The sequence below is a fragment of the Erigeron canadensis genome, chromosome 6 (genome assembly GCF_010389155.1).
Source record: "Erigeron canadensis isolate Cc75 chromosome 6, C_canadensis_v1, whole genome shotgun sequence".
Lineage (NCBI taxonomy): Eukaryota > Viridiplantae > Streptophyta > Magnoliopsida > Asterales > Asteraceae > Erigeron > Erigeron canadensis.
Genome location: NC_057766.1, coordinates 36,247,489 through 36,265,861, shown reverse-complemented (window position 1 = coordinate 36,265,861; position 18,373 = coordinate 36,247,489). Strand labels below are relative to the sequence as shown.

General features: G+C 34.5%; 4 protein-coding genes across 4 annotated transcripts; 2 read left to right on the top strand and 2 right to left on the bottom strand.

The window, feature by feature from the left end:
* The first annotated feature begins 1,308 nt into the window (after positions 1 to 1,308).
* LOC122603316 (myosin-binding protein 7-like) lies at positions 1,309 to 4,184 on the top strand. The gene is made up of 4 exons (XM_043775989.1): positions 1,309 to 1,486; positions 1,640 to 2,975; positions 3,619 to 3,665; positions 3,776 to 4,184. The coding sequence occupies exons 2-4, from the start codon at positions 1,740 to 1,742 to the stop codon at positions 3,885 to 3,887; spliced, it is 1,395 nt and encodes a 464-aa protein (XP_043631924.1). The 5' UTR covers positions 1,309 to 1,486; positions 1,640 to 1,739; the 3' UTR covers positions 3,888 to 4,184.
* Positions 4,185 to 4,550: 366 nt separating this feature from the next.
* LOC122602997 (protein downstream neighbor of Son-like) lies at positions 4,551 to 9,291 on the bottom strand. The gene is made up of 14 exons (XM_043775610.1): positions 9,112 to 9,291; positions 8,396 to 8,469; positions 8,124 to 8,286; positions 7,929 to 8,014; positions 7,739 to 7,847; positions 7,470 to 7,660; positions 6,950 to 7,095; positions 6,728 to 6,826; positions 6,511 to 6,632; positions 6,266 to 6,367; positions 6,041 to 6,150; positions 5,824 to 5,911; positions 5,118 to 5,314; positions 4,551 to 4,935 (listed from the first exon to the last, which is right to left on the bottom strand). Exons 1-14 carry the CDS (start codon positions 9,166 to 9,168, stop codon positions 4,719 to 4,721), a joined length of 1,761 nt encoding a protein of 586 aa, XP_043631545.1. The 5' UTR covers positions 9,169 to 9,291; the 3' UTR covers positions 4,551 to 4,718.
* Positions 9,292 to 12,230: 2,939 nt separating this feature from the next.
* On the top strand, positions 12,231 to 14,384 carry LOC122603001 (calcium-dependent protein kinase 20-like). Its single transcript, XM_043775614.1, has 7 exons — positions 12,231 to 12,948; positions 13,038 to 13,181; positions 13,270 to 13,422; positions 13,534 to 13,649; positions 13,730 to 13,897; positions 13,976 to 14,200; positions 14,292 to 14,384. The coding sequence occupies exons 1-7, from the start codon at positions 12,288 to 12,290 to the stop codon at positions 14,379 to 14,381; spliced, it is 1,557 nt and encodes a 518-aa protein (XP_043631549.1). The 5' UTR covers positions 12,231 to 12,287; the 3' UTR covers positions 14,382 to 14,384.
* A 169-nt stretch (positions 14,385 to 14,553) lies between these two features.
* Positions 14,554 to 18,261, bottom strand: LOC122602999 (vacuolar-processing enzyme beta-isozyme-like). Its single transcript, XM_043775612.1, has 9 exons — positions 18,172 to 18,261; positions 17,171 to 17,335; positions 16,926 to 17,082; positions 16,752 to 16,837; positions 16,452 to 16,651; positions 15,428 to 15,476; positions 15,130 to 15,339; positions 14,825 to 15,022; positions 14,554 to 14,735 (listed from the first exon to the last, which is right to left on the bottom strand). The coding sequence occupies exons 1-9, from the start codon at positions 18,244 to 18,246 to the stop codon at positions 14,556 to 14,558; spliced, it is 1,320 nt and encodes a 439-aa protein (XP_043631547.1). The 5' UTR covers positions 18,247 to 18,261; the 3' UTR covers positions 14,554 to 14,555.
* Positions 18,262 to 18,373: the final 112 nt, after the last annotated feature.

The following is an 18,373-nucleotide window of genomic DNA, read 5'->3' as shown; positions in this document are numbered from 1 at the left end:
CAGATCAAATTGAAGGAAAATGGCTCATTTAAAATCTTTACAATGTGAATGAGAATGGGATGGATTTGGAATGGGTCATATTCAGCATGTCAAATGAGACAATAAACAAACTACCATTTTTCAATATTTATTGCATACAACAATATTGACCAACAGAATATACATCCACAATTACACATCATATTATAAAAGTATACAGAAAAAATAAATTTTGTATCTATATAAGAAGTAGCTATTAAGTAGCCTTGAAAAGATCATTATTATTGACTGGGCTATTGGATGAAACTAATAGTTAATTTTTTATTGATTCAACACGTTTTTATTAACTTAACTATAATAAATCATCATTTCATTGTATGTAATATTTCTATATGTTTTTTTGACTTTTTTTCATTAGATTTGGTATGACTCACATTATCTGACTTGAGCTAACAATTATCAAGTTCATGAATTAACTAGATATTTTTACAAAACTTTGAATTCTATTACTAGAACTGAAAAGTTCAAAGTAAAATTCACATTAATGCAATACACAACTAATGCTTTATATTGTAGATCAATAAAATTTATGTATTTTGTTCACACAGATCTCTATTATTTTTCAATAATTTATATAATGTATTATTTTATTGTTTATGTTTACTCGTCCATAACAAACCATATTCAAGCTTTACTTGTAGTTTCATAATTACCTCAATGCATTATGCATGCTAAGTTTTGTATTCTCATCGCAATTATCGTGTTCAATTACGTATAATTTAGATAGCGAAAAAGGGTAATCAATAATGCGGAATAAGTGAATTTAATCATTCACAACCTTTACTAATCATTATTTAATTATTATTACATAGTGTAATTTTTAACCAATCATCTTTATCTATTATTACCAACCATTCTTATTACAGTGATAGTATAACCATTTTTTTTTTTAATGAAAGGTAAATTTCGCTGAAAATTTCGTGTCAGAATTCGACAGTGAGAGGTCTAGTATACGTTGTCTTAACTGGATCCGCACTAAAGAGCTCTATCAAAATAGACATGTCAAAAACTCAAAGAAAAATTAAAAAAGCAACAAGAAAAAGTTAGTTGTAGACTCCGACTGTCCTTCCTAACACCCAACCCACGAACCCCACAAACTACCTTTTTCCTTCAGATTTTTTCTAATATTTCCAATTTACATCTTTCTTTTCTAAAATAAAATATAATTTTATCTTAAATTAAAATTAAATAAAATACTCCGAATATCCAGATTAAAATCAAAATTTTAAATTTCTAGGGTTTCACACATCACAAAATAAAAATCCAAAAATCCTTTCAACTTTTGTTTCTGTAACTCCCTCCCCACCATTTTCTCACCCTATCATTTAATTCTTTATTACATATCCAATTTCCCCCTTCTTTTTTTTTTCGTTTTCATTTTTTCTGTGAATTATATTTTCTCCAATTTATTCGCCCTCAATTTCCACTATTAATTCGTTAATTGCAGGTAACCTATACATATACATACATATCTGTATCTATAATTGTAGCTAAATTTCTGTTACATGTATAAATTGTGATCATGTTGACCTTATTGTTGTAGTTTAGATTCTTAATTTCTGATTTTAATTCTTTTTTCATTGATTTGTGTGATTGCTAGGGTTTGTGTATCTATCTATATATATAGAATTGTGAGGTGGTAAGGGTTCGTAGAGTATTGGTGGATCGAAAATTTTCGAGCTTTTTTTAATGAATAGGTGATGGAATCTGATCAGAGTGAGCAGCAGCCGGCGGTTGCTGTAGTAAAATGGTGTGATTGTGGATGTGATTGTTGTGATTCTGCTAAAATGAGTGGTGATTATAAGGCATGGATTCGAACGGTGAAACGGAAGCTAGACGAGAGAGATGAAGAAGATGTGTTGTTTATACCTGGTCTATCGGATCGTGATGTGGCTCGTGTTGATATTGGGAATGAGTGTGCTGCGTTACGAGAGATGGTTAATAGTCAACAGGAAACGATTCAGGATTTGTCGATTGAGTTGGATGAAGAGAGAAATGCTGCTTCGTCTGCAGCTAATGAAGCTATGTCGATGATTTTGAGGTTGCAGAGTGAGAAAGCGGAGGTGCAGATGGAAGCTAGGCAGTTTAAGAGGTTTTCGGAGGAGAAGATGGCTCATGATCAGCAAGAGATCATGATGTTGGAGGATTTTTTGTATAAAAGAGAACAGACGATTGAAGCTTTGACTTGTGAAGTTCACGCATATAAACACAGGATGTTGAGTTATGGTCTCACGGAGTCTGAAGCTGATGGGGAGAATGATGGATTGACTTGGGATAATAGTGATAGCCGAGTTGATTTCCCTGCATACGATTATCCTCCTTTAAAATGCAATTTGATTGAAAACCATGTTGATCCCGAACTTGATAATGAAACAGTTGATATAGAGCAGTATGCATATGGTGAATCCCCGCGTACTTTAAAAGATATAGAAGAAAGAATCAATGAGTTGGAGAATAGTCCTAAACATAGTCCAGTGCATGAGAAAGTCATCATTGGTCATTCTGATAGTAGTGACTCTTTCATTGAAACTAAAGAAGATGTGGCGTCTGATTACCCTAATCTGAAAAAGGTGGACAGTGCATTCGAATTTGGAGATAGTATGAGTGACAGGATATATACCGTTGATTCTATTCATAGTATGAAATCTATTGATAATGATCCCAAGGTTAGTCCTGGTTTATATAACGATCTTAATGGTAACGGACATGATATCGGGGGTGCAGAGGTAAAGAAGCTATATGCAAGGCTTCATGCATTAGAGGCCGACAGGGAATCCATGAAGCAGGCCCTTATCTCCATGAGGACTGATAAAGCACAATTGGTATTGTTGAAGGAAATAGCGCAGCATTTGTACAAGGATATGTCGCCACCAAGCAGGACGCCTGTTAAGAAGTCACCTGCATTTTGGAGCTTCCCTTTTTTCGTACTTTTTAAGGTAAATAGCAAATTACTCGTATGTTATTGGTTTTTAGTTGATAATACATGCCTGTTAAAGCCATCCTGGTGTTATATGCTTTTGGTTTCCTGCAAGTATGTTGATTTGTATATGCTTCTGTTAGATCTTTTGGCTCATCTTTAGAACTGTAGTTTCACCACTCATATATCTATCAGGGTCATCTTGTTTGATTGGTTGATATAGAGTGCTTTGTTTAGTATCTCTAGCAATACTTTGTCCCTCCTGATGCCAGTTTCTCTGTATAGCTTTCCAGCACCGATTATGTGCAGTCTTTTTTGGAAGGTTATGTATATTCTTAAAAGATGATTGGATGATCTTACCCATAGGCCAGTAAATCTAATTTGATGACTGATATAGTTTTTCATCTACATAAATTGCTGTTGTTTTGAGTTTACTTTTGATAGATGCTATTTCAAACTTATCTAAACTAGTTTGGGTAAATTGTGTGTTGTTGTCTTAATCTTGCAAGGGGGATCATCTCTTGCTATCATCACTTGAGTATCTTCAAATTTTGTTAATATTAACTCAAATTGTTGTTCTTTCATGCTTATTTGAATATGTGAATTTGCTGTTGGATTTCTTCAAACTTTTATTTATATTGTGTCATGATCTACTTGGTCAGTGGATTGCTTCATTTCTTTTTTGGAGAAGGAGAGCACGTCAGCCCAAGTAAGTTGATTCTCTTTGTCATAGAGTTTTCTCGGTATCATTTCATGGTGGCAAGCCAGCAAGTGTTTCCTTCGCTTTAGGCTGTAACCTTTTCTGTTTCCTTTTCACAGATATGCATTTGGAATGTCACCTAGTAATGTGGGATTGCGGATGCTGTTAAACAAAGGACCTCAGATAGGTCAATGGAGGTGTCTTTCAAGAACAAGATCCTTTAAATGTTGATCTCGGACAGTTCAAATCAATGAGTTGGTTTGAACTTCTACGTGACACTTATGCTTTTCTGGATTGTTCTAAATAATTTTTCTGGGATTTCTTGTCAATAGTCAGGGGTGTCTACAGTGTTGTAGTTTTTGAACTGGTTGATTAGCGTTGAAGAAAATGTGGATATACATATAGTCGTAGGTGATTGCCGGCTTGTAAGGCTCTCTTGAATATAGTTCATTACATGAACATGATGTGGAATTCGGCTTGTGCATTTCTTATTGTTTGTAAAATACAAATACAATATGTTTGATATTACTCGTAATTTTGTACCTCTCTTCAGTCTTCACTGGCTTGCAAAAACAAAGGTGAACTCCAGGTGTATGTTTTTTCAGTGCAAGAAGTTAAAAGTTAACAAAAATATGTACATATTTCTCTTAATTTTTCTTAAGAGTTGATTCTTAACAAACCTGATGGTTGAAATTTGAATAGGTTTTATTGTAGAAAGCACATAAGTTGCGTGTTTATTATATTTTTGCCCAAAATTAATTTCCTTAGGAAATTTCTCATGTAGAGCTTGCCAAATGGATTTATGGGACTTCTGGTTACTTCAGTCTTACACACTTGAAGTTTTTTCATCTAGCTTTCATAAGACACATTTAGCAACGAGGAAGATCACAACTATGTGCAAACACATTATCATTTTTCATTACTAAAGAAGCATGCCATTCTGGCTTTAGTTTCAAAAGAATATGTAATGAAGTAGGCTTAACGAGTGATCAAAATTTGCAAAAGAGCTCCACGAGAGTTAGCGTACTACAAGATATACAAAAGTGATCCCAGATTTCATGATCATACTGGTGAAAGAAATGCCGTGTAAGAATGATCAGAGTATTTCAAACTTTTCAAGAAAGCATGACTCATTTGAGGAGAAATAATAGTGTTTGTGATGCCAAATGACGAATGCTTTTCAGGCAAACTTTCATCTGATGCGACTTTGTCATCAACCTTCTGGCAAACCATGTCAATAGCAATGTTCAAACCAACTGACATAGCTTCTATCACAAAACTGTAAAAAGAAAAAAAAACCCAAATCATCTTATGGATAACTTGGCAACTTGTCGTGAAATTGCAAAAGATATAAATCATAGAAAGATAAAAGACATGAAATTAAAGTTAGCTGAAAGTTTGTAGGTAACAAAAGTAAAGTAACTACGATTGGTGGGTGGCAAAAACAAAGTTTCATCATACCTTGCCTCAAAATCACTGCCATTAGACGTTAGTGCCTCACATACGCCTTTTATCATCCATGGGGGAAGATACGGATCCCTGATCTCAATACTGTTATAGGAAGTGGACTCTGACCCCTGATTAGGCTCAGTTGTGGTAGAAGACTCTTTTAGTAAAAGAGTCGAGTCATCAATTCTCCTGACCTCCTGGCATTTGACCTGAAGATGACATTTAAGAATCTATAAGCTGAAACTGTTTCCTTCCTATTGAGTACATGCTAGTGACCCCACAGCTTCATACTTAATAGGGTCAACATATCACCTTCAACCTGCTCTTTTTATTTTTGCAAAAGCATACTAAAGTTAGACCTGCTCTGTTTATTTGTACAGCTACAAACTAAAGTTAGACCTGCTCTTTTTATTTGTCCAACCACATACCAAGTTAGACCTGCTCTTTTTATTTGTCCAACCACATACCAAATTAGACCTGCTCTTTTTGTGTGTGCAACCGCATACTGAAAATGAGTTTTATGTTTTCCTTTTATAAGCTAAATGTTATCATAGAACATCTACATCCATTTAACCCTCAATCAAGTTACATAATATGTTCAGTTAAAAGGATTTCTGCAACCTTCCATCCAAAGATATACTGTATAAACATTTTCCTATTTTTCAACATTTACTTAATTACGAGATTTAAAGCAACTAAAGAAAATAAATTAACCAACCTCTGGTTCAAAAAGTGCAGCATTGTCAAATGGTACCGGTGAATACAAGACTGGAACATCAGAACTAGTCAGAGATGTTAGCAAAAACCTGGACAAAGAACCAGAGATTAGAGATATATGAACCACAGAGAAAATGATTTTAAATTGTCATATGTTTACAACAATAAAACTAAACTTTAATCCTTTTCATTATGTTGATCAAATGACACATTCTCACCTATAGTTAAGCAGAAAATCATACAGTCCATGCACATTGTTATTGCCACTAAATGCCAGCAAAGATTCTGGGGTATTGTCCACATCAGACAGAGAGCTTATGTGCTTACTCTGCAAAGGTCATTTAAATAATAAAATCTATAAGAGAACAATGAATGACAAAATGCAAGTTTAGAGACAACAACTTGGACATCGACAAGTAAAATGCAGACGGTAGACTTCATACCATTCCCATGCCATCTTTTTCAATATCGGAGTACTTGATTAACTCTTCTGCAGAATGTTGCTCCAATTTAGAGTGACATAGAGGCATAGTGAAACTGATGTCCTTGAATACAAAAATAATAAGAACAGAGTCAACAGAGGTCCTAAACTTCCACAAGTCCCAACATGTACGGTATCAGGGCTACTAACCTAAGATAAAGAGATGGTTATGAATCAAAAAGCATAGAACAGAATTAAATTACGTACCTGTTCTTTTAACAGTGATCTTAAGGTTCTTGTTGACTGGGATATGTAAGCATTGCATGCACTTTTGCTTTCAATTGAGCCATTGCCATTAATGAACATTGCGACAAACTGTTCAGTGCATACTGTGACATACAAAGAAATTGCCATGGTAAACCTTTATTATTATGAGAAATAAATTCAGACAAATATGCAAAGGTAAAATCGAAAGAAAAGATACCATAAAAGATGCTAGAAACATTCTTCCTTAACATGACATAAAGGCTACGGAATGATGTCTCCCATGCCAATTGACGTTTGCTCAAAAAATCCATTTGTCCTACATGCATATGTACCAGATTTTGTAAAACAATTACAGATACAATCATTCAATATAACTTGGGAATAGTGAAAAGAAGAAGAGATGACGGAAGCAAGACTAGAGCCAACTTGTATCTAGTACCTTCCCCTTCCAAGTTAGAAGTTAATGCTTTTATGACTGAGGTGGGAAAAGAACACTGTGGATGCACCCAAGAGCATAATGTTGTTGTATTGGCATTTGACTGCCCAAAACCATTAAACGTTCCTCTACTTCTCCACCTATGAAACCTAAATGGTTATAGATAAATACAACACTAAGTCAATATAGACTATGACATTCCAGGAGTTAAGCGAAAGAAAAAGCATCTAGTACAAAAGAGCCATATATAGGGTCTTTAGGTCATGACCACCAACTCAAAGAGAGCATTTCAGAAAAGTTTGCAAATAACTTATAACACTGATACATACATAGTTCAAACAAAAAAAAAAAAAAAACACTGATACATACGAAACACAAATTTTTTACCCCAAAAATAGAGCTGGAGTATCTTTAGACATGAATAAATTTGATGATACTAATTATCGTATTCAGAACTACAATAAATACTTATATTTTCATAAAATATATGATAAAGCTGAATAAAATCTACTAGTGATCTCACCAATTGACGGAAGAGGAAGATACCACTCGCATGCTAGTTTTCAGAGTCAAATCTAGTGGAATGCTTAGCCCAGGAACATGAAACTCGGAGCAATACTTTGTTGATGCTGAATTTGTATATCCTTTGGAAGAGTCAGCAGGTGCTGAGATGCTTGGAGGCACACCAGCTGCGAGCGCTATGAAGGCTTTATCCTGTACATAATATACTTTTAACGGAGCAATAAGAAAATAAATGCATCGTCTACATGAAAAAGGTAAAACAAAAAATACCATATCAACTGAAATGCCTGATGATTTTTCACCCCCTGATGACACCTCTGAACTTCCGTTACATTTTTCAAATGTGCTGTTAGATTGCGTATTCCTAACGTCATCAGTACTGCAAGAACAAAGATATGAGATAATTAAACATGCTGGCCACCACAAATAAATAAAATATCGCAACCGCCAAAATATGTACCATGAACCCTGTAGTTGCCTCTCAGCAGTAAACTTCTTAGAAGCAGACCTCTTGAATCCTTCAGTATGATCAGAAGTAACGTTTACCTGAAATGAGTATTAGCAAATTACCCACAGGGCCACAACATGTTTTCTAGATATCATATAAACTAATAAAAAGAATAGAACATAACAGAACATGGAAGCTTTGTCCTACATCCATTAGTGATTGTACAATATCATTTCTCTTTTCAGGCAGCATCTTAACCCGTTTGCTGTTTTTTGTAGCAGGAAACAGGTCATCCAAACGAGTATCAATGTATCTTGGATTCTTAGATGGATTGGATTTCTTATGATCACCTTTTACTCCTCTAGATCCCCTGTCAAAGAATCACCAATAAGTTTGGTATTAAATGAGTAAATTCTCCAATAAATTCTAATCCCAGAAACATTCCTTCTTTGGCCTATTGGGCAAGGAAAGATACATACCGCACAGAATCGGCATTATGAACTAAAGATTCATTCGCACAATCCATAGTCTGCTTTCGCTTTGATTTCTCACTCTGTCACATCAATTTTATATCATAATTAGTATACAGTCCATTACAATAATCTTTGTTCTCCAAAAACTCAAAAAGACAAATAAGCACACACACATCAAAAACACAACAGCACTAGAAACCACAACTTCTTATGGCTAATGGATCACCTCAAATACTGAAATAATCAATCTTTTATGGAAAAAACAAATATGTTGCTAGAAGTATGTATCTTTCTCCATTCCCCCTCACAATCTTCCCCCCCTGAAAATCACATGTGTAAATACAAAATCATCCCCCCTCACAATCTGCTGGAATATGCTGCTTCTAGCAGCATACTCGTTAACCCCATCTTTTATATCTTAGACTTGACGGCTACCCATTAATCAAGGTGTGCCAATGTACTGCCATCAACATTACATGACATATATAGATAGATATAATAACTATATATATTATATATATATGGGTTAACAAGTATGCAGCTTTGAGAGGGGGAGATTTTATATTTATACACGTGATTAGCAGAGGGGGGAGATTGTGAGGGGGAATGCTAGAAGCAGGCTGCTTCTAGCAGCATATTTGTTTTTCTCATATATATATAGAGAGAGTATATATATATATATATATATTAATATAAATATGTAATGTGGTTGGGGGACTCACTGTTAGCTGAGAAGGGGCTTTTGTTTTGATGGGTTCTTGGAGAGGAACTTCCTCCATTCTCAACTACTATTACTCTGGCAGATTACATTTAACAAACCCTAATCATGTCTGTGATCAATTTTCTTGATTTTTGATTAATGAAGTACAAGATGATTTTATTACTATTAATTAATACGAGTGTTATAGAATATTAAGGAATGACGACCTGACAAAAAGAGATTGGGCCCAGAGATTATTATTGGTGGGAGTGAATTATTTTATTATTATAAAAAGATGAGGGATGGATTTGTAAACGTTGGGTTGGGGGTGGGGGGTTTCCAGTTTGAACACAATTTTGATTTCCCTCCTCTCCTCCCCTTTGTAAGAGAGAGAGAGAGTAGTGCTAGGTTCTTGACTAACTTGCATAAACACCCCTTCTTTTTATGAGAATGTTATAATTACAATCAACTATTGATTTTTTCTACCATACAATCTATACTACCTAATAACACAATGACCTTTTTTAAATTAGGTAATTCTGTCTTTAAAATACCAATTTTACCTTTGAACATTTTTGATTTTTTCTTTACACAACACACAATTAGGGTTTCATAAATTCTGAAAAAATTAATCTACTTTGTATACTTATCGTGATCATTAATTCTTCATCAAACTAGGTAATTTTTTTTTTCAAGAGCTAAAACATGATATGCTGACTATTATTATTATTATTTTCATATTAGAATAAATCATCAATTTGTTATCTTCATCAAATGTATTGATAATATGCATATGCCATAGTTCATATTTCATTTCATTCATCTTTTTATGCTTTATATTCTCTAATCCATGAGAAGGTGGCTATGGAAGCATTTTTTATGAAAGGAGTTATATTTTTATTTGGTAAATATAATTTAAAGAATTCAACATTGCAGCTTATGGACCAAATCAAGCTGTATAGAGTATGTATACCATCATTGCAAAACATGATATGTGTTTACTCAAATATATCATGATATGTGTTTGTTTTAGTGTTGTGACATTTATTGGTGTTTAGTAATGAGATGCAAACGATTGCTTACATGTGAGTATGAGGAGGAAAACGGGATGGATCGGGACCCTCTAATAGAAGATAATATGAAAATGGATCATCAAGGTGATTGGTGAATGGTGACTAAGATTCAGTAGCACCGTTTATAGTTTTATCGAGTTCTTTTGATTATTTGTGGTAATTCACTAATTGTTCCTTTTCTTAAGGTGGTATGAATATGATTAGTATTGAGGCAAAGCTGGAAAACTTGATTGTTGTACAAGCACTACAAATTTGATGTTTGGTTATAATGTTTGGTTATCTCACATAGTATACTGATAGTATATGGTCCAAGTTTGATCACTATAATGATGCAACAAACTTTCACTTGCATTTTCTTTTTAACACTTTCCATTGTGTTTGCTTATAATTATATGATGCAAATTATCAAGTATACGCATGCTATGGGTAATAGCAATGGGAACATTCATGAATATTGGGAAGCAATAGATAGAACATTTGGTCTCCAAGCAGGATTCATTTGGGATTGGGTTAATTAGGGGCTACTCAAAGAAAGTATCGATGCTAGCAACTAGCAAGTATTGGTCATATGGAGGTGACTTCAGAGATAACCCATATGATTTAAATTTATGCTTGAGTTGTCTCTTTTGGCCAAATGGGACTCCATATCCTCTGCTACATAGTGATTCTATAGTTCTTTTGCTTAGTATTATGTAGTATTATGTGATGGTGGTGAAATGGATAGGTTGGATTTGGACAGGGTCAGTAACCAGTTAAAAACAAGTAATATGAGTCAGGGTGAAAATGGTCGGATGATTGACCCACAAACCTTTTACTATTATGTTTTTCAAACCTTATGGACATAATGAGTCCAGAGTAAAAAACATTGTAGTTTCAAGAAGATTATTTTGAAGAAGTTGGCGTGAAAGTGAGGAGACTTGGATGAGCTGATTTCCGAACAAACCGAAGGTGGTGGTGATTAAAGAGAGTTTGCTAGTATGTTTTTAGCTTATAGTAACCTCATTATGTTACAGACTTTGAGATGATAAACTATTGCTTTGCAATGGTTATATAACTTCATTTTACAATCAAATTATTGCAAATGTTGTGTTTGTGGCTCTATTTTGTTGTATCCATTATTGTGGTTACGGTATTTTGTGCGCTTCAAATGATTGCCGCCACAACGTGCGGGTACCCATCTAGTACAATATTTATCTAATGGTATAGCTTGGAGGAAACACCCCGGTCCCGGAACCACATTGGTTACACAAGCAGGTTGTACCACCAAATACCACCAAAATGAAATAAATCTTGATGCTTGTAGGTTGAGATTCGAACCACGTCTTATGTATCCAATATGGATTAACATGATGGGCCCACTTAGTTGGGGATGGCTTACTAATGGGATGTTAACTAGAGTGGTTTACAATACAACATTTGTAACTCATTGTAGATAGATGTATAAATCAATAAAGCATATATATGGTAAATATATTAAGGGAAAAGTGAGTATGAGGCTGTTATACATCTAATTTTGGTAAAAAACCCTTCACATACTAATATTTTGTGAGGGTTTTTCACCCAACTTAAGTGCCTAACAGCCTCATATTCCCTTCCCCCATATATTAATTGTTGTGATATCAGTGACGTTTTTTTTGTTTTATAGATGGATAAAGTTAAATATTAACTAGATAGATTAAGTACAATGAAATTAATATAATAGTTAGTATAGTTATTTTAAAAGTTAAAGGACTGATGATGTAATTTATTTTATTAAAGATATTTTAAGTATATTATTCGAGTTAGTTTAATTAGTGAATAAAAAAATGACTAGCTTATATGTAGGTATAGATATAGATTAGCTAATAAAAAATTTACATTACAACTTGTGGTTTGTACCGCCATATCTGTCTCACCTTTAAAAGCTCAATAAAAACAGAAAAAGGCTTTTTTATGCATTATTAATCATTGGCTTTCGTCATTCCATCAACCGTTAAATTCGGTACTTAGAAATTTTATAAAAAAAAAAACAAAAAATGCTTAAACTGATCATCACCTTAATAAAATTTGTTAAAGAACAGCCAATGCATATATGCACATTCATGTTTACTCGTAATTAGCTATTCAAATTGTATATATCTGTAAAATGGGAAACAAGCCATCAGGTCATTCCAAAACTGGTTTCTTCAGTTCCCTAATCGGAGGGGGTCGAAAAACCAGGCCACGAAGCTCGAAAAGAAACAAAAAGAACCGAAATGCAAAAGGAACCGGCGTGCCATCAGAAGCCACGACAGGCTTCGAAACAATACTTCAAACAAAAACAGGAAACATGAAGGAACTTTACACATTAGGCAGACTATTAGGCCAAGGACAATTTGGGACAACATATTTATGTGTCGAAAATAGTACTGGTAAAGAATATGCTTGTAAATCGATTGCTAAAAGGAAACTAACAATGCAAGAAGATATAGATGATGTTAGAAGGGAGATACAAATAATGCATCATATGGCAGGACACCCACATATTATATCTATTGTTGCTGCTTATGAAGATGCTGTTTCGGTTTATGTTATAATGGAGCTTTGTGCTGGTGGAGAGCTGTTCGATAGGATTGTTGAACGCGGACATTATACAGAAAAGAAGGCTGCACATCTTTCTCGGGTTATTGTTAGTGTCGTTGAAGCTTGTCATAGCTTGGGGGTTATTCATAGAGATTTGAAACCGGAGAATTTTCTGTTTGTAAACAAGGATGAAGACTCGCCTCTTAAATCAATTGATTTTGGGCTTTCGGTGTATTTCAAACCAGGTTTAATTTTCATTTTTCGACTTGATTGACATTATGATTCTTAGGAGGAAACAAGGGATATATTATGATGAATATATGTATTGATTCAGGTGAAATGTTCTATGATACATGTGGGAGTGCTTACTATATGGCACCAGAAGTGCTACGACGACAATATGATAAAGGATGTGATGTTTGGAGTGCCGGGGTTATCATACATATCTTACTATGCGGCATTCCTCCTTTCTGGGATGGTGAGTTTCCTTTAATATAGGGTTATAACTAAAGAAGTACATGAATCGATTATGGTACAAACTAAGAAACCGTTTTTGTGTAAATTAGAAACGGAAGATGGGATATATGAACAAACATTACATGGTGAACTAGACCTGGAATCAGAACCTTGGCCAAGTATATCTGAAAGTGCCAAAGATCTTATCAGAGGAATGCTTGTACGAGACGTCACAATGAGGATTTCAGCCCATGAAGCCTTAAGTGAGTATGAACCGAACTATAGATTAGTCCCTTCTGTTTTCTTGATATATGGTCACAACTTATCTTCATTGTATGTCTTGATATAACTCTGGCAATTTTATTCTGCTCTAGACCACCCATGGATTCAGGCAGACGGCGTGGCTCCAGATAAGCCTCTTGATACTGCCATCTTATCTCGTATGAAGCAATTTTCTGCAATGAACAAAATCAAGAAAATAGCTATCAGAGTAAGTTTTTAGTACTACTACATTATAAGTATATTATGTCATATCATAATAGTTTTTCTTATTATATTATCTAATTGCAGATTATTGCTGAGAGTCTTTCAGAAGAGGAGATTGCTGGACTCAAAGAGATGTTCAAGATGATGGACAGCGACGGCAGTGGGAAAATCACGTTAGAGGAGTTGAAGGACGGGTTAGAAAAAGTTGGTGCCAATTTAAAAGATTCAGAAGTGATACGTCTAATGGAAGCGGTATTTACTCTTTGAAATACAGTTATTTAGAAGCACATAATAAGCATTTTGTTATGATACATCTGTTCCAAATTGCAGGCAGATATCGACAATAATGGAACAATAGACTATGGCGAGTTTATAGCAGCAATGCTGCACTTGAACAAAGTTCACAAGGAAGATCACATGTTTGCTGCATTCGCATATTTTGATAAAGATGGCAGCGGATACATCACAATGGAAGAACTTCGTCAAGTGTGTGAGAAATTTGGTTTGGGCGATATACATATCGATGAAGTCATGGATGAAGTCGATAAGGATAATGTAAGTAGTCTTTCTTCCCTTCAACGACTTCATTTCATAGTGACCCGTTTGTATGTTATCCAAGTGGGTTGACCCGTCTATTGTGTTCCAGGACGGAAGGATCGATTACAGTGAGTTTGTGGATATGATGGAAGAAAGCGATTACGGGAAGAACATCAAACCTAAAGGAGATCATTCTTGATATATAGCTAATTATAAACCATAAAACATAGCTTTCAATGTTACAACATATAAGATATTCACATCCCACATCTTATTTTCAAGAACATGTAAACACCTACTAAAAATAAAACCAACCAAAGTCCTGTAGACCGTAGTGCAGTAAATAAGTAAAGACATGTAAAGCGTAACCAGATCAGATGCTATATGCCCCAAAGCTAACATATGGTCCGATGTTCTTTCCGCTACACGTAGCAACCAAAGCTTCTTCAAGTCTCTCCTTCTCAACCAAGTTATTGCAAATGTTTGCAAAGGCCCGCATGTGTTTCATGCCATATTGAGTTAGCACCCCACAATGCTTTTCAAATAACCGTGCCTTCAACAGAATTATTCTCATTTAGCAAAACATATATTATTAGATTAGAAGATGTAAAATACGCTTTTTAACCTACATGTAAGACGCACCGTGGATTTAAAACACTCCCAGTCATCCACTAGAGGTTGCCCGTTACCTCTAGCAGAGTTCACGACAGAACGACCATTTTGTGGTCCAAAAAGAAGCACTCCGATCATCTCAATGCTACTATCCAAATGCCCCCTATGTTTCAACGTTTGTGTTATCTCGTTCAAAACTTCTGCTCTTCTCGATTTTGATGACTTGTACTGCACCATATAAAAGCGAAAAAGAGTGCCACAGATCCTAATTAGATGACAGAAAGACGTTCCCTATATATCAAACAGCAACTAATTAAATGGTCACAATTACTTACTTTTTGCCATAAATATACGATATCAGCATCTCTTTGATTTACGACACCCATCTTCCTGTCAAAGACAATTCGGTTACCTGGCAGGTTAGCTGTCTTCGGATCAAATCCTTGATACAGGTAGACCTTCTCGGGTTTTATGTCTTTGGTACCATATTCCATCACATGTGAACCCGAATTAAAAGTATCAGCTTTAGATGTTCGTTCCTTCACCTGTACACGGAAAGCTACCAAATTAACATCAAGAACATATTCAAAAATCAACTAAAGTACAATATATACTACATTTTATTATCCAAACCTTGTTGAATTGTTGCTCCAAGGTTTCTTTCTTTAGATTATGTGTCTCGCTGATAAAAATTAGCCACAGAAAGTAAAACTGGAATTAAACGACAATTGATGCACCTTAAAAAATGAACAAAAATGCACATAATTAAATGTAAACACCACTACAAGAGCTAAACAAGTCTTATATTAATAGGATGTGTTAGGAACCTCAAATATAGTCATGAACCAACATATATACCTAGGGGTGTAAGAAATGAACCGGAAAACCGAAAAACCGGTCCGAGCCGCGCGATCCGAAACCGAAAAAACCGAAAACAAAAAAACCAATGTGTAACGGTTCGGTTACGGTTTTCAATATTCATTACCCGCGGTTAACCGAACCAGACCGAATTTAGATATATGTCTACATATAACCATATATATGTATATTTACACATATATGTATTGTATGAATACTTCATTTACATATCTATTTAATTAATTTTTTGTATTTGTTGCCTAAAATATTAACAATTTTATTAAGTTTCTTTCACAAACTATGATTAGTTTTGGATATTCTAAGCAACTTTGTTATATGTGTATATATATATATATATATATACTCTTGTTAATAAAAAGTTGTTAACTTTGTTTAAAATATTTATCAAAAATATTGGTAATATCGTATAGAAGACATTTTAAGTAGTAAATTATAATACTCTTCAATATAAACTTGCATTGCATGAATATAATGTTAGAAAAAAGTAATTTAAAATTAGATATTTATTTGTAAAAGTTAAATAACTATTTTACATTAAAAAATTAATTAATACAATGTAAATTGACTATTATAATCGAAAACTTATTTATATTAGCATAACTTTAATGAATGGTTAACCGAAAATAAAACCGCAATTAACCGACTTTTTCGGGTAACCGATTTGCGGGTAACCGAAATTAATGGTTTGAAATTTCTAACTAACCGAACCGAACTGAAACCCAAAAAACAGTTCGAAAGTTTTAGCTAACCGAACCGAACCGTTTACAGCCCTAATTACCTGTCTTCCATCCAAGCGACACTGTACAGATCTCCCAAGCAAGTTAAATACTCGGGTGGGGGAGCTGGCTCCTGTCCGGGGCAGTAAGTTCCATAACTATTTTCTGTAGCACCCGATGCAGTTGTAGCATACACATTAATATCTTCAGGCAATATACCTTCAAATATGCTTCCACTTTCACATGCTTCTAAGTATATAACCTACATTCCGCGAGAGCATAGTCATATAAGCTTTTGTTTCTATAACGTGTTATACATATTAGAATTAAAGAACTATCGTTACAAAAATGACCCGATTTACCATTTCTTTGTATGTACCCATGGCATGTTTCTTTTTCAACACATCTACCAAATCTTTGGCTACAAGGTGAGGCGTGTTAGGCATCCCTACATACGTACAACCAAATTTAGACCAATGAAGATTAGTTAGCTGTATATATCCTTAATAGGAAAGAGAAGTTGTAAAAATTTTTACCAAGCACTCCTGGGCCTCCATGATCAGAGTAAAAAAGAAAGATTCGATCATCCGGTTTACTATCCACAACCTTTCGACTTCCTCCTTTAACTGCATTTTTGTCGCCAAGAAGAACAGCAAATAAGTTATCCACCGTGACATCCGTTCCTGTGTAGTCCTAATTGATTGATCAAATAATTAATGGTGATTGTGCATCCCATATTTTCATTTTTTTGTTAAAGGTGGGAATGGATGAATGAATGTACCTTTGGGACACCAGCATAGACATCTTTGCCGGCAGGGCTATTGATAATGGTGCCTGGCCGCGGATTCTCATCACTTTTAGCAATGTCATCATACATGAAGACGACTATGTTTTCATCTTTTAAACCTCCTTTTTTAAGTATTTGATAAGCATGACAAACATCCGACTGAAGTGATACCAACACGTGTTACATATATCTAGAGTCATAACTTACTATAAATAAATATACACTTTTTTTGAAAATTAAATAAACCGTCAAATACATTTTAGTTCTGATGTAAATCAAATAAAAAAATAAAATTTATGGTGGCTGGCAAGTGGCAATAGACTTTGAGTTATCTAACAAACTGGCATAATTAAATTGTGTTTTTTAATCTCTTGATACAATTTATCCAAATATGAAAGTAATTGATCAAAATAAATTCGTATTCGAGACTATTTTTAACCGTTCACTTTTTTCACCTATATTTTTAGCTTCACTTACTCATCACCATCACCGTCACCTTCTTTTATTTTTCCTTTCAAAATTAATACTTTAACATACCTCACAGTACACCACAAAATCCAACCAAAATAAAACAAACAATATAAAACAAAGAGATGACCCCACGTACTAAGATAAGTGAACACATTCACCTTTCTCTCATCATTTACTCTTTTTACCCACTTCACCTTCTAGATTCGTCTTCCTTCTTCACCCGCCTTTAACAATGGTTAGGAAAGGAAATATTCTGAACTTGGAAGTACTTAAGAAATTCAAACGTCTAAAAGGCTAAATTTAAGCATGTCTAATTAAGATTCAAACCTCCGACTCAGGTAAAAACACTAGTGACTCAATCAGCTCATATTTTGTCAAATCAAACTAACTAAACTTAGCTCAACTAAATGCTTGGTTGGCTGGGCCGGGTTTAATAAACTGTTCCTTTTAATTAATAAATACAAAGATATAGAAAAATATAGATATAAACATGAATATAAATCATGCATGGGTGAGTGAGTGACCTGATGTCGATAGTTGCCATAGCCTTTAGAACCGGCAACAAGCACAGCCCATCGGGTGCCATTGCCCAACGTCATTCTTTCATCATCACGATCCACGGGTGACCGGATCAAAGGGTCCCAACCCCCCCACCGCCACCTGTTACTTTCGGATGCCGCTACCACCACCGACGTCAGCCCAAACATGATGCATATGCATATAATA